This window comes from Phaenicophaeus curvirostris, chromosome Z (assembly GCF_032191515.1).
Source record: "Phaenicophaeus curvirostris isolate KB17595 chromosome Z, BPBGC_Pcur_1.0, whole genome shotgun sequence".
NCBI lineage: Eukaryota > Metazoa > Chordata > Aves > Cuculiformes > Cuculidae > Phaenicophaeus > Phaenicophaeus curvirostris.
Genome location: NC_091431.1, coordinates 30,659,174 through 30,675,088, shown reverse-complemented (window position 1 = coordinate 30,675,088; position 15,915 = coordinate 30,659,174). Strand labels below are relative to the sequence as shown.

Sequence of the window (15,915 nt, the reverse complement as noted above, 5' to 3'; positions counted from 1 at the left end):
GTTTTTATTGACCTTTTACTTTTAGGATGGCAGTTGTTTGCATCTGTAGCTCACAATTGCAGAGGATGCCGCTAAGATGGTCATCTCTCCGTAACAGCTCTGTGTTTGCTCTGTGTTATTCTAATAAACTTTTGGAATACTAACTGTGAGAAAACAATTGTTATTAAGTGCGTGGAACTGTGCCTTTTAGGGGTGCCAAAACATAGCAGGTAGTACTAGGCATAACTTCAAAAACTATCTTGTTGTGAAGATGATTTTTTTTGTCTGCCAAGGACTTGAGGATTTCTGTCATTCATTGCAGTTTGTATGACTAAACAGCCAAAACCACATGAGGGGGAGCTGTGAGTCTCAGGGGTTTTGCTTCATGTGCATACTGAGGTGTGTCATCTGTACATTGTAAATCTTAATTTTTTGAGTATTTGTTTTTACTGAAGTTTTTATTTGGTGATCTGGCAGTTATATTTAGAGAAGGGTTTTTTGCTTTGTAAAATATTATGACCAAGTATTATACAGAGGCATGAAAAATAATTGTTGAAATAGTTAAAGTACACTTGGAGATCCTTTTGGTATTCCCTTTTCTCATCTTGGCTGCTAAGTATCAGAACGCTTTACCCATTTATATTTCTCTCTTTTCTGTACTCGGAGACTATCCAGTGATGTACCCTTGAGAGTCCCTGCAGGTGACTTGGAATTTTTCCAACTCTGTTGTGTTTATTTGATATTGGCTCAATATAGATGTTTATGTGACTGTATTTTCAGGATTCTAATCCCGTGATGCCACATGATTGTTCCACATAATCCAAATGGTTGTTAACAAGCATAGTGCTAGTGCTCTTTAGCATCTTAGATTAATCTGAAGCTTCTATAAACTCTCTGGGATTTTGATTTCCTCCCATCTGTATTGGCTGCAAGTTACTTGATTGGGAATAGAGGTAAAGTATCTTAGATATTGATTCCATGCCAAATTTTGTAGTAAGCAGAAAGATCATGAAAGATCAACCAGCACTTTTTAAATAGCTGCATGTTATTTAACATGTTAATTTCAACTAAGTATCCTGCTAGCGGACAAGCTAATTCTGTGCTTGTTTTATTGACAGGTTTTGAAGCTTTTTAAATTATTACACAGAACCCGGCAAGAAGTTTTTAAAAATGATACCAGAGCCCTTGAAGGTGAGATATGCTGTTGTGTGATGGATGCTTAGGTCTCTTCCTGTGGAACTTTCTTCTCCGAATGTACTGAAAGAGAATTCTTAACATAACCTTCCTTTGAATTATTCTTTTCCACATTTTTTAAAGAATCCTTGGGAAAACTTTTGTATACGTAACAAAACATCCTTTCATTTGAAAAAAACAAAAAACCCCATGGTTGTTAGACTGAAGCACTCAAGGCTCTATTTCCTACAGAAAACATCTCTCTTTGGAACCTTGATGATCTTCCTGTTTGGTTTGGGTTTTTTTTGCCTGCCCCTTCCCGCCCTTATTTTTTAGCTGCTCTCTTCAGTCCAGCCAAAGCATGTTTAAACAGTACGGAACTGTTCAGTAGATTTTCTTTATGTTCAGTTGTTCCTTAGGGGATAAACGCTGCTTTTGCAGTAAAGCAACTTTTAGTTGTGGCTTCTGTGTGTTTGGTATTTTTAAAGCTCAGAATGCTAGATACGTGATTTTACGCCTCTACCAGTGAATTTAAGATGTGGTATCACCTGAGCGATAGCACCTTCTATTAAAATGTTTCAGACAGAGCACGAGACAGATGCTATAAAGGACCTGGGATTCTGAGCTTTGAGGCTGTGACAAGACAAGCTACACTTTTTATTTGCACTTCAGGTTTTTTTTTTTGTTTATTTAGCTGCAAGACAAAAGATAAATGAAGACTTCAGAAATAACCAAGATGAGACATCTGAAGACAAGATAAATGAGGTACTTATTGTTTCCATTGCTTTTTTCCACTTGGAATAAGAATGCTTGCATTGGAGCGTAGGAGCTTATTTCTTGAAGGATCTCCTTTAAGATCTGAAAGGATCTACAACCTTTCAGGTAGTTCTAGAGAGCAATGAGGTCTCCCCTCAGCCTCCTCTTCTCCAGGCTAAACAACCCCAGCTCTCTCAGCCGCTCCTCGTAAGACCTGCTCTCCAGCCCCTTCACCAGCTTTGTTGCTCTTCTCTGGACTCTCTCCAGAGCCTCAACATCCTTCTTGTGGGGAGGGGCCCAGAACTGATTCGAGGAGCGGTCTCACCAGTGCCGAGTACAGAGGGAGAAGAACCTCCCTGGACCTGCTGGTCACGCCTTTTCTGATCCAAGCCAAGATGCCATTGGCCTTCTTGGCCACCTGGGCACACTGCTGGCTCATGTTTGGTCGGCTGTCAACCAGCACCCCCAGGTCCCTCTCCTCCAGGCAGCTTTCTAGACAGACTTCTCCTAGTCTGTAGCACTGCACAGGGTTGTTATGCCCCGAGTGCAGGACCCGGCATTTGGCCTTGTTAAACCTCATGAAATTTGACTCAGCCCAGGTAGTGAGTAACTAACTGAATAACAGAACTGACCAGCTTTGTTATTTGAATAGCTGTCTAGTATGGAAAATATCTTCAGGAACAGTTACATACAATTTAAATTACTGTGTTGTTTGTTGTTTGGTTTTGTTTCCTTTTACTAGCTTCTGAAAGTAGCTTCGGATGTTGAAGTGATTCTCAGAACGTCTGTTGTTCAGGCAGTTCACACAGATTCTGACAAAATACGTGAGTAAAGCTGCATGCTAATAAAATGTTTAAAAATATTGTGGTTCAGTAAATAAATAAAAAACTTGAAAACTAAGTAAGGGTATAGAAAGGGCCAAAGTTTGTCTGTATGTCACTTCTCTGCCCAAACCTGTAGTTTAGGCTTGCTGACTAGTGTTGCTACCCAGGACAGGTGGAGGTTTCAAAGACAGGAAGTTTCTACACAGATATTTTGACATACTGAGGTTAGTAGAGAAGAGGCAGTGACTGCATTTAATGCCCTCCTTGAAAGAAAAAAGTTACAACATGATACCTTAACTGTTAGGAGTGGCAGCAGTTAGGTAACAAGTCAGCATGCATGTACTGGCTAGTCAGTCAGTGTACTTCTAAGTGTAGTAGCCAGAGTATCTGGAGGTGCTTTTTCCACCAACTAAGTAGCAGCTGCCTGAAGAGAATTAGCAAATGCAGCATGTACACTGTCCAGAGATGAGTGTTTTCTTCAAGGACTGAGTTCTCTTTTCCAAAACCTTATTCTGACAATGTAAGCCTCAGATTATTCCTTGGAAACTTTGTGACGCAAGGATGCCCTTGATGCAAAGCTGATCAAATTCTGCAATTTTGGCTCCTAGTTTAGAAGTTCTTTTGTCTGAAGTTCTTTTATCTTACAGTCAAACACAAGAAAAGTTATTATGTTCAGCATACCACTGTGTGGTAGAGGATAGGAAAACTCTTCAGCTTCAGACATTGTTTTCTTTCACTTCTGAAGGTACAGACCTTGAAGGAAATCACTTTTCCTTCCTATAAGATCCGGGATATCAGTGTACTTTGGACAGAATGTTACTTATTATAAACACAGGCACACAAATCCACATGGGTTTACAGGTGTGCTGTACCTTTCATGGCACTGTGACCTAGGCAAATACTGCATTGGGACTGCAGGTGTTTGTGCTATAGTTTTTGCTGCTGGAGGAAATCCTGCATAACACAGCTCCTTCCCTTTATGGAGAAAGGACAGGCTGATTTCTGAAGAGTTAGCTGGGAAGAACTTGGAGTCAGGAGGAGCTTAAAAGGGTGTATAATTAGAGAAACCCTAACACACCTCCCTTCTGTGATAATCAAGTGGCCGTGATTCTCCTTTGATGCTTTCTTTTCCTCTTGGCCTTTAAAGCAGGTGTGACCAGATGAATATTAGGCATCAGATTCCAGGATGCTGTGGGAGAGGGCTGTGTCAAATTGTTATTCATTTTTGCAGCTGTTGAGGCAAACAATCTGACTCAGGATAAAATTGCCATTCTCTCTCTCGATAAAAGTTACTGCAGCACTTTACCATTTTGTATAGATTCTTAATGCTGCTGAAATAGTCTCAGTGCTTTTAAAAGGAAGCGGGGGAGGGCAATATTCTGACCAACAGATGGTAAAACTTTTGCCTTTGGTAGATACCACGATACTGCTTGTAGCTTACCAGAAGTTTAGATTCTAATTTCAGTAACGTGATTTTTTGTTTGTAAATGTAAAAATCAACTGTAGAATACAGAATTTTAAGTATTATTTTCTGTAAGATTATATCCTCACCATTGGGTTTTGGTTTTTTTTCTGTTACAGGGCTTATACCCAGGAAAGATCTGCTACAAGACAACACTCCTTACTTTGATAAAACAATAAAAAAAGCATGAATCTTGACAAACATATACCCCTCTCCGCAGAAGTTTAAAATCCCTCTATGAAATCTCTGAAAACCAATAGCGGATACCTGTTTTAAAGCTATATTTTAAAAACCGTTAAATCTTGTTAGCAAAATAGAAACTGAAACCAAGCCACTGATTTTGTTGTGTACTGTGAGATCATCATGCACTTCCTCTGTGGAAGATACTTAAAACTTCCACAGAAACTCAAGAAACACAATTAATCCTAAAAATATGCTGCTGAATTGTGTTCTTTCAACAGGATCATTTTTAATTATGAACAGTCTTCGGACAGATTGTTTCCTATCCATCTGGGTTTTAACTAAATACAAGTTAAAAGCAGTTCTTAATCTTGATAATATTTATTTATAAGTTTATTGTCAGTCATACACTGCTTTGAAGGAAGGAGAAGTCATCTTGTGGCTCTTACCATTACATATATGCTTTACACCAAAAGCACGATTTCTGAAGTTACCATTAATTGCACACTAATACGTTGTGACATTTGAGAGAGTTCTTAGGATTTATCTGAATAAATTATTTCGGTTTTGCTGATGGCAGAGATTGTGTAATGTTTTTTCTTCCCATTCACATATTTGAATGAGCAAGCATGGCAGGGTTTGAGTTCTTAGATGACAGCAGAACAAGAACCCAGCCACAGCCTGACTTCAGGGTGTTGGTTTAGCCTCTGTGCTTTATGAACTCAAGGGGTTTGTTTTATCTTGTGGTTATAGACTGACCTTACGGAGACAGCAGGCAGGCAAACGACAGGAGATAGAATGAAGTAAGTGCAGGTCTTGCTGGCTCCACTTCAAAACAAACGTCTGGCTCTGTAGGGGATGCGCTGTTGACTTCCCTAAGGACAAGGCATATTCTGTGTCTGGTTTCCTAACTGCCTGCAGCATGGTGTGTTGACTTTCTTTTCCATGAGGAGCGTAAGTGGGAGATACACCGAGGAGAGAAAATAGAAGGCAGTTGCGGCTCTAAAGAGAAAACAGAAAGGAATCCTACCTTAAGTGAAGTGCCTGATTTTTAAGCAGTAATAGTTAAACAGGGGTCTAGCAAGAATGACAAATAACGTAACCACCAAAGTATACGTTCCACGGCATGCTGAAACTGGAGGGAATTAGTTTCTTGTGGACTCATTACTTCAGGCTACAGGAGTAGTTTATTACTGATTTTATCCTTCAGACTGATTTCTTAGACCTGAGGCCTGGTAGGTCTTTGCTCTTTTGGCAGTGACATAAAACAGAGTAGCCTGTTCCTATGCAAAACAAGTACTAAAAGTCTTAATGATGTCAACAGTAGATGATGGTCTTTTATAAGATGTTTGAGGAAATCAAAAGTGGGTAAACTATTTTCGTGTGACTATTGCTTCGGTATTGTTCTGCTGCCATGTGTTTTAAGGTTTTATTTTTAGGAAGAATTAACACATTAATAGAAAGATAGTGCAGAAATGTCAACTTACAGGACCAGGCTTGGGATTCAACTGGCATTTGTGTGCTTCACCTTACCTACATCTTGAATACTCTTAAAGAAAACAAAGAATGAGTCACCTGAAAAGCTACATAACTGCAGAAAATAAAGGACACGATTAAAAATAAAGTTGGTAGAATGTAATGTCCTTCAGAACAATTCCTTTACACTCGTGAGCAGTATGTTTATGTTCTGTGCATTACGCTCCATGTTCCTGCTGTCCTTGTGCATTCCTAGGCAGCAAATACAAACTGAATTTTGCTGTGCTGAGATGAGGACAGTCAAGCTGGTGGCTAAAGGCTGCTAATGTAAAAGATTGATAGGCCTATTTGTGGCTCTAGTTTCAACATGAAAGGAATCAAGAGGGTATCCGCACCAGGACAAACAGGAATCCAAGTAAGGAATTGAGCACAAAAGTATCCCAGAGTAGGTCACTGCCTGGGCCCAGCAGATGTTTGCTTTCTGCAAATTTCTAATCTTGAAATCTTCTCTTCAGAAGGCTGGTTGGCAAAGTCTCATGGGAGACAGTACTTAAGGGCAAGGGAGCCCATGAGTGCTGGGAGCTCTTCAAAAAGGAAATCCTAGCAGCTCAGGAGAAAGCCATCCCCGTATTCCGGAAAAAAAGCCAGGAGGGGAGAAAGCGTGCTTGGTTGAACAGAGAGATCTTGAGTGATATCAAGAAGAAGAGAAATGTTCATGGGCTCTGGAAGAGGGGACAGGCCTCTTGGGTGGACTACAGGAGGGAAGTGAGACTGTGTAGAGAAAAAATCAGAAGGGTTAAGGCTCAATTAGAAATCAGATTGGCAAAGTCTGTGAAAGATAACAAAAAATCCTTCTATAAATATATAAATAATAAAAGGAGGACTAGGGAGACCATACAGTCCCTATTGGACGCAGAAGGAACAACAGTGACAGGGGATGAGGAAAAGGCTGAGGTACTTAATGCCTTCTTTGCCTCAGTCTTTAATTGTAAAGAAAGTTGTTCCATCTGTGTACAAACCCAGGAGCTAGAGGAGCAAAATGAGGCTCCCGTGATCCAAGAGGAGGTGGTCAGAGCCTTGCTAGCCCGACTAGACACCCACGAGTCTATGGGGCCGGATGGGATTCATCCAAGGGTATTGAAGGAGCTGGCGGATGTGCTGGCCAAACCCCTTTCCATCATCTTCCAACAGTCCTGGAAGACTGGGGAAGTCCCACTGGACTGGAGGCTGGCTGATGTTGTGCCCATCTACAAGAAGGGTCGCAGGGAGGATCCGGAGAACTACAGGCCTGTCAGTCTGACCTCAGTGCCATGGAAAGTCATGGAGGAGGTGATCTTGAGTGCTGTCATGAAGCACATGCAAGAGAACCGGGTGCTCAGGCCCAGTCAACACGGGTTCACAAAAGGCAGGTCTTGCCAAACTAACCTCATCGCCTTCTATGACAAAGTGACTGGGCTGCTGGATGAGGGAAAGGCTGTGGATGTATCTTCCTGGACTTGAGTAAAGCCTTTGACAGAGTTTCTCACAGCATTCTGCTTGAGAAACTGTCAGCCTCTGGCCTGGGCAGGCGCACACTCTCCTGGGTGGAAAACTGGTTGTCTGGCCGGGCCCAGCGCGTGGTGGTAAAGGGTGTGAAATCCATCTGGAGGCCAGTGACAAGTGGTGTTCCCCAGGGCTCAGTGCTGGGTCCAGCCCTGCTCAATGTCTTTATCAATGACCTGGAGGAAGGCATCGAGTGCACCCTTAGCAAGTTTGCAGATGACACTAAGCTGGGTGGAAGTGTTGATCTGCTGGAGGGTCGGGAGGCTCTGCAAAGGGATCTAAACAGGCTGGACTGCTGGGCTGAGTCCAATGGGATGAGGTTTAACGAGGCCAAGTGCCGGGTCGTGCACTTGGGGCACAACAACCCTGTGCAGTGCTGCAGACTAGGAGAAGTCTGTCTAGAAAGCTGCCTGGAGGAGAGGGACCTGGGGGTGTTGATTGACAGCTGACCAAACATGAGCCAGCAGTGTGCCCGGGTGGCCAAGAAGGCCAATGGCATCTTGGCTTGTATCAGAAATGGCGTGACCAGCAGGTCCAGGGAGGTTATTCTCCCTCTGTACTCGGCACGGGTGAGACCGCTCCTCGAATCCTGTGTTCAGTTCTGGGCCCCTCCCCACAAGAAGGATGTTGAGGCTCTGGAGAGAGTCCAGAGAAGAGGAACAAAGCTGGTGAAGGGTCTGGAGAACAGGCCTTATGAGGAACGGCTGGGAGAGCTGGGGTTGTTTAGCCTGGAGAAGAGGAGGCTGAGGGGAGACCTCATTGCTCTCTACAACTACCTGTAAGGAGGTTGTAGAGAGAAGGGTGCTGGCCTCTTCTCCCAAGTGACGGGGGACAGGACAAGAGGGAATGGCCTCAAGCTCTGCCAGTGGAGATTTAGGCTGGACATTAGGAAAAACTTTTTCACAGAAGTGGTCATTGGGCACTGGAATAGGCTGCCCTGGGAGGTGGTTGATTCACCTTCCCTGGAGGTGTTTAAGTCACGGGTGGAAGAGGTGCTAAGGGTCATGGTTTAGTGTTTGATAGGAATGCTTGGACTCGATGATCCGGTGGGTCTCTTCCAACCTGGTCATTCTATGATTCTATGGTTCTATATATATGATGTTGACAGTCCAAAAAGATATATTCACATACCCAGGTGCCGAAAGCACCAGCAGAGCCTTTTTCAGAACTCCTAACCTGCATTTGCACGTGACATTTTAGTATGGAGCAATGAAATTGTCAAAGAAACCCAGCAAAGATTCACAAGACTGAATGCTTGAATTGCTGTGCAGCTGTGAACATGCTGCTTCAAGAAGCCACGTTAGGCACTGCTTCAAGTGTTTTAACTTGGTTTGTAATGCTCCTCTTTATGCCTCTGCATACGGTGCATTAATGCTTTTTTAATGCTGACTTAAGGAATAATTTGAACAATGTGTTTGATTTTTTGAACCGTACATTTGACATAATTGAGTATTCTAGTTTTCCATCCAGCTGTGTACCCAAACATCCGTAGAAAACCTTAGATGAACACAAACACTTCAAAGACAAACACCAACACACGAGAGTTTATGGCTTTCATCTGTGCTCTAGGGTCACTGACTGCGTGTAATAACGTGTCCTTGCAGGGAAGACAGGAAGACGAGGGATGTGAGGCCATTTCCTCTCATCTTATCATTTGTTATTTGGAAGAAGAGCCCAAGACCTCACCTCGCTACAACCTCCTTTCGGGTAGTCATAGAGAGTGGCAAGGTCTCCCCTCAGTCTCCTTTTCTCCAGGCTAAACAACCGCAGTTCCCTCAGGCGCTCCTCATAAGACTTCTCCTCCAGACCCTTTCCCAGCTTCATTGCCCTCTTTGGACATGTTGCAGTATCTCACCATCTTTCTTTTAGTGAGCAGATCAAAACTGAACACAGTATTCAAGGTGTGGCCTCACCAGCACTGACTACAGGAGGCTGATCTCTTCCTTACTCCTGCTGGCCACATCATTTCTGATACAAGCCAGGATGCTACTGGCCTTGGCCACCTGGGCACACTGCTGCCTCTTGTTCCGCCGGCTGCCAACCAACACCTACAGGTCCCTCTCTGCCAGGCAGCTTTCCAGCCACACTCCCTCAAGCCGGCAGCGCTGCCTGGGGTTGTTATTACCCAACCGCACGACCCAGCACTTGGCCTCGTTCAACCTCATCCCATTGGCCTCGGCCCACTGATCCAGCCCTCTGCATGGTAGTTCTGAATGTCTGAGAGTGAGCAGAGGGAGGCAGGTACTGGTCAGCGCCTGGGAGATGACATGGAGTTTGTGGGAGACAGACAGCACCTCAACACAAAGAGCTGGGTAAGGCAATATTGCAGAGGATTTCTGAGAAGATCAAAATGCTTCTCAGTGACTCCCTCACAGACCCGTGGAATTCCACAGTGGTTTTTTAATTCTCTGCCGTGGTGTAAGAGCTTCCTGGCTGGATTTTCTTCGTCAGTTAAGCTGTGAGTGTAGCAGCCTGAGGATCAGTTGGGAAAACAGGATTACTGACCACAGAAGCTCTTCTTTGTTTCTTTTCTCCTTTAGCCAAAGAACTCGGTGTGAATCAACGGCCTCTGGACCCATGCAGCCCTTCCCTCTCATTTCACAATGAGTCAGGAGCAGGCACTGCCTGTATCTGGACTCTTTGTGAGCCACATGCCATTCAGAAAGCCCAGATTTGTCCCGACTGTTGAAATAGGGGTTGGCAAGTATTATTTTTAGGTTGAAAATGCTGTGTAACTATGCAGATTATTATGTTTGAATTTTGAAGCCATCATACAGGCTGAGGACTAGGTACAATCATTTCCCTGGAGATTTCTTCATTATTTCTTCCTGGTTTGGGTTTTGGGGTTTTAGTTTTCAGGATTTTTGTGCCGGAGGCAAACTGCCAAAGGGGTTGACTATATCATACTTTTGGTGTCAGTACCAATAAATTAAACAAAAGAAAGTGTGTGTCTACGAGTCTGTACGTGTGTCACAATTGCAAAAGTAGTTAAATTTGGTACTTCCAAAGACTTTTTTTTTATCCTGGTCTTAATTCAGTAGGCCTGGTTTTAAGGGCAGAGCTATAGTTCTTAAAGTGGAAAAAAAGGGTCAAGAAACTGCATGTAAAGTCTCAAAAATGATAGTCTCTTGAATTTCATCACTCAGTTATATTTGACTGCTTCTTCATTGTCTCCAAAAAGATGTCTCCAAAAAATCATGATGTGAGAGTAGCAGCCATCAGTGCGGAGGGCAAGATGCAGCAGAAGCTGAACTCCTGGAGGGAAGCTGGATTGCACTCGACTGTGGTGGGGGTCAGAACACCAGCCTTGAGGTAAACATAGGGAAGAAGATTGATAAAGTCAGGTTCATAGTCAAGGAGAGCAGTTTTAAGATCTGCCTTATAGATTAAATGGCAGTGGGGACTCAAAGGGAAAGAAATTTCAGTAATCATGGCAGTAGATTGTGGGAAGTTATAGGCACAGTTTGATCACCAAAATAGCAGAAAGAAAGTAAGTCTTAAAGTCTTATATGGGAAAAAAATATTTTGTGTGTTGTTCTTTCTTCGTTTTGTGTTTATAGCAATGGGTAAGTATTTAGGATAAAGTCCCTCTGGCCATGCGAGAGTAGAAATGCTGCTCAGATTATGACAAAGGCTGTTTTGGATAGAAAACAGGATATTAATCTCTGTTTGAGATCTGTTTCTTATCGCTGTTGTCTTACCTTGAAGTTCTTATATCCAAAGTATTTTCCCTCAAAGCACAAAAGTATTTTCATAGTAATAACTCCCCTCCCTTCCTCCCTTCTTAAAATTAGCCATTGGTTCTTTTGCATATATGGTCTTAAGAAAACATCTGGAGCCGAGGCAGGAGTAGGGTATCCACGCCAAAGTCCAGAAGGTCCATCTGTGTGGGCAGCATGGAGGCGCCTGCCTACACTGCCTGGTCCAGAATGGAGGAGAGGTCAGATGCTCCTGAGCTGCCAGATGTCTGGCTAAGTGGATGGATGAATGTTGGCTGCGTATCCATAGCTCATTAATGAACCAGGCATTAATGGCAGCTGAAGGTAAAAAAACTAGACTCTGTCAGCAGAACGGACAAGAGCAGGTAATAGTTCCCAAAGGCAGAGGAAGCAAGCTTCCTAGCCAGAGAGCCATAGTCAGGTTGTGCTGTCCAGGTGACATCCCAGCTGCATGCATTTTCAAGTGACTGTATCGCTTTTTTGTCTTCTGACTTTAGCTGCAGGAGTGGGACAACCATAAGCTTTAGCAGTGAGAGGAGCGCGTTTGCATCCACAGCACAGAAGCAGCAGGGCAATGACTGTGCACCTGACACAGTGGCTGTACAGAATAACAACACACTGCTCCGTTGTTCACCAGAGTTCTCCCCTCCATGGCAGGGCAAAGGGGTGAGTGAGGTGTGAGCAGCTCCTTGGAAGAAGTGAATATGAGGGATCAGAAACTATGCACGTAACCACAACACACAAGGGGACAATTCTTAAACGGGAACAGAATCTGCAACATCAGTAGCCGAAGGAGCAGAATGGACCCTGGTCACAGCTGGCCCCAAGCAGACCTACAAAAGTGGAACAGGAGGAAGGAAGTTGTTACAGTGGCATTCCAGAGTTTCCTTATGAGGTGGTATCTCCTCCCCATTAGAGGAATTAAGAGCCTGGCTTTCAGGAGGACAGGGGTAAGGCTAATTGTTTAAAACCCCTGTTTTTCAGTACACACTCAGGACCTGTTCTGCATAAATGATGTGGAGACATATCAGCAGAGGCATTTCTTATTTCTCATCTTTAAATGAATTTAAAAGGAGACTGTATGGAATAATATGTTTTTTTCTGCTAGTTTGGTGACAAGAAAAGACCTGCTTTTGCAGGGCCTGCTTTTTTAGTGCTTTTTTACAGTGAAGCAGTAGTATTTTAAGGGCTTTATATCTGGAATAGCAAATCTGGGAGATGAAGAATACGTCTACGGGTGCCCAACACTGCTCTAATTTTTCTGCTTTTCACAGTAGGAATTTTTGTCAGAAATCACTCACTAAAATTGATTCAGTGAGATACAATGCAGTACTAAAAAACCCTGGTGAGTTACATACATCCTCAGTGTGCTAGAAAATAAATGTTTCACATGAAAATTACTTTCAGTTCAATAACCATTTGGCATACATGCAATATCCAAAATAAAGTTGGGGAGACGTTGCTGGTGCCCACAATAGGATAGCAATGATTATATGAAAAAGTTCATGCTGCAAGTTTATGAATCACTTTCATAGTTGTTAGGTGTGCTGTTTCATGTTGTACAATTCTACAATATAGACATGACAAAAAACCACAGCACGTTTGCATTTAGCTTGTCACAGAAACTCTGAAAATTATGATTATGTTGTTAAATAGATTGCCTAGAGCACGGTACATGCTCTGTGTGTGCTTGCATATTCACATATAGGTAATTCTTGAATGTCTTGAACCATCAGGTAAGACTCAGAGGAGCTGATCACAAAGTAAGAGCTTGTGAAGCTCTGGCACTGAGTAGCTGCACTTGCAAGCCTGGGGCGCAACTTAGGGTCTGAACTGCATCTCCATGAGCTTCTTGCTCCACAGCACCAGCTTGCCCTTACCTCAGCTAAGTAGGGCTAGTGCTATCGCTGGGGCATCAGTGCAGACCCAAAGGCTTCAGGCTGCCACATGCAGGTTTCTCATGTAAGCGTAAGATTGTGTTCAAAGTTGGCTTAACCAGATGCTGACACCCTCAGGCTCTGTTTGACAGAAACATGTTTTGGCAAACATGACGCTAATGGAAGTTACAGAAGGAACCACTGAAGACATAAAACCAGGTGGCTCTGGTGCATCAAACCGTATTTCCAAGACATTTTTTTAGCATGATGCCTCTGTTGCATTAAGCCTCTCTGAGATGGAGTTCCCACTGAAAAGGATGATTATGCCTTGCTCCCAGGTACCTTTTCTTGCTACATCTTTCCTGTTGAAACTAGGAATTGTTTGGCAAGTCTCAGGGTGCCACTGGAATCATGCGCTCACTTAGGATCCCTCCTTGGTTCCACTCAGTGCTGCTCCTGTCTCGGGACAGATGGCATAGCTCCTGGCAAAACCAGCTCCTGACCTCTCTCAGGAGGAATCTCTCTTTAGGGATGCGAGTTCTTAAGAAGCCACAAGTACAGTTTATGCCTCTGTGTTTCCTGAGTGAATTTGATATAACAATTACTAACTGAATCCTTCTTTTCTTCTTTCAGCTACAGCTGAGGACATCTGCAGGCTGGCTCCGGGTTCTCTGACGTTGCTAGTAGTCTTTATGGAAATTTTAGCTAAACTGGTCCAGCTAGAGAGAGGGATAAATCCTGATTATTGAGGGAAGATAAGGCAAAATGAATGAACATTAGATTTGCCCTCTCCCAGCAGACCTCACAGCCTACACCTCCATTTAAAATTATCTTCTCATATGTTTCTGTAGGGCTGGTGTTTTGCTCTGTAACATCTTCCTGCCTAGACCCAGCGTGTTATTATTGAGACCCATCACACAGAGATTTCTTGGCTTACCCTGTCCTGAAGTGAGTGCCATCAGACAAAAATAACTTTGTCTCTGCCTTGGTTACAGTATGAAGAAATTTCTCTTTGTTTACTATAGCTGAGCATGTAGAAAACGTTAAGCTTTATATTAATATCTTTTCTTTGTGCTTGAAACACCTTGGGAAAGAAGAGTTTTCATGGCCTTCTAAAAGCTCTGCTTGGAACGGTTGTCACAAGTAAACTGATTCATAATCAATATTGCCAGGAAGGCATGCCTAATGCAAAGGAAGTATGTGGGCAGAGGAGTGAAGTAATCGCATTAAAGGAATTTACAACAGCCTCCACATGGAGAAGTTGGTGGTAATAAATACCCTTAAAATAAAACTCAAATAGATAACAAAAATGAAATATAGTACTCTGGTAACTGACTTCTTTTTCTTTCCCTTACTTACCTCTCTTTTCTACCTTAAGATATCAAAATAAAACCTAGATTGTATGATGGAAAAATTCCAGCTGTTGTCACTTGAGAGAAGGCTAGAGGCATCTCCAACAGAAGAACAAAGCTATTGCACTGCTGAATTTTATATCCCTGGATTCTTGGTGTCTAATTCTGTGTAGAGACTGTGTAGAGAAAAAATCAGAAGGGCTAAGGCTCAATTAGCAATCAGATTGGCAAAGTCTGTGAAAGATAACAAAAAATCCTTCTATAAATATATAAATAATAAAAGGAGGACTAGGGAGACCATACAGTCCCTATTGGACGCAGAAGGAACAACAGTGACTGGGGATGAGGAAAAGGCTGAAGTATTTAATGCCTTCTTTGCCTCAGTCTTTAATTGTAAAGAACGTTGTTCCGTCTGTGTACAAACGCCAGGGGAGATTTAGGCTGGACATTAGGAAAACATTTTTCACAGGAAGGGTCATTGGGCACTGGAACGGGCTGCCTAACGGGTAGCTGGAACAGGTGGAAGAGGCCTTGAGGGTCATGGTTTAGTGTTTGATAGGAATGGTTGGACTCGATGATCCGGTGGGTCTCTTCCAACCTGGTTACTCTATGATTCTATGAATCTGTGACTTTTCCTAATGGCCCAATTTAAATTTTAGGTTCCTCATTGCTCCAGGAATACACTCCACTCTGATGTGCTCTTTTTGAGGAATAGTTGCTACAGCACAGTGTAAGATATAAAATGGAATATATCCTAGCTTTGTGTTTGAACACCAAGTACAGCTTTACTAGGTACACCATAAACAAGCAAAGCACCATTAGCTATGTCCTTTGAAGGAGGAATGTGTTCCGGTAAGCACTTACTCAGGGCTTTTGCACATAGATTCACAATACTGCCTTGAAAATCTTGGTAACATTCAGCTTTGGGCATGCAGATTTCACAGACAAATGGTCTGCATGTTTACTCATGTCCAGAGTTTCTGCAGCCATTCCGATGCTGCCAGAACTGGAAGTTCATTGTGGAGTTCAAATAGTGTCATCGTGTGCTTATTTGGTGTCGAGTACACTTTTCACATTGCCTGTTTAACTTGTGATGCATGAAGTTTCTTTGGGAAAATGTTTAGAAGGCAAAAGTTACAAGTTGGTTATGATTTTGTCAGCACCTTTCATTTTGGGGAGCTGAAATGAATCTGTTTAGCACTTGCAGGTCTGAAGAAGTTGTTTTAAAACGTGTTGGAAAAATAACTCTTGGCCTTGACACAGTTTATTCTAGGTTTTCCTGCACATTTTGTACCTATCGATGTCGATAAGCCCTATGCCGCTTTGTCCACGGGCGTTCCGTACAAAAGCCAAACGGAGGCTTAAAGTGGTTTTACATGGGCAGTAAGAGTCCAGGTGACTCAGCCCCCAGTGAGGTGTTGCCCTTGGGGCATTCTGCAAACAGACAGTTTTAGCAGCAGTGGCCCGGACTTTTTGTGGGCGCATAGGGAGCACAGTTTGGCAAGACAGGCAAGACAGGCAAGACTTCCTGGCAAGACAGGCAGGTCATTTCTGAGGAGACAATTTAGCTTCCTG

General features: G+C 43.1%; 2 protein-coding genes and 1 long non-coding RNA gene across 3 annotated transcripts in view; all 3 read left to right on the top strand.

The window, feature by feature from the left end:
• LYRM7 (LYR motif containing 7) overlaps positions 1 to 15,915 on the top strand; it is a 117,018-nt gene that overhangs the window by 43,381 nt on the left and 57,722 nt on the right. Inside the window, exons 5-7 of the mRNA XM_069881158.1 lie at positions 1,098 to 1,170; positions 1,847 to 1,917; positions 2,651 to 2,732. Of these exons, the coding sequence (XP_069737259.1) occupies positions 1,098 to 1,170; positions 1,847 to 1,917; positions 2,651 to 2,732 (226 nt within the window). The remainder of the gene's footprint in view (positions 1 to 1,097; positions 1,171 to 1,846; positions 1,918 to 2,650; positions 2,733 to 15,915) is intronic.
• On the top strand, positions 3,664 to 4,953 carry LOC138733070 (uncharacterized). The gene is made up of 2 exons (XR_011339366.1): positions 3,664 to 3,782; positions 4,314 to 4,953. It is a non-coding gene; the product is annotated as an uncharacterized lncRNA (long non-coding RNA).
• The window catches only part of CDC42SE2 (CDC42 small effector 2), a 164,067-nt gene continuing 158,875 nt past the window's right edge, over positions 10,724 to 15,915 (top strand). Inside the window, exon 1 of the mRNA XM_069879958.1 lies at positions 10,724 to 10,736. The gene's annotated coding sequence lies outside the window, so the exon portion shown is untranslated. The remainder of the gene's footprint in view (positions 10,737 to 15,915) is intronic.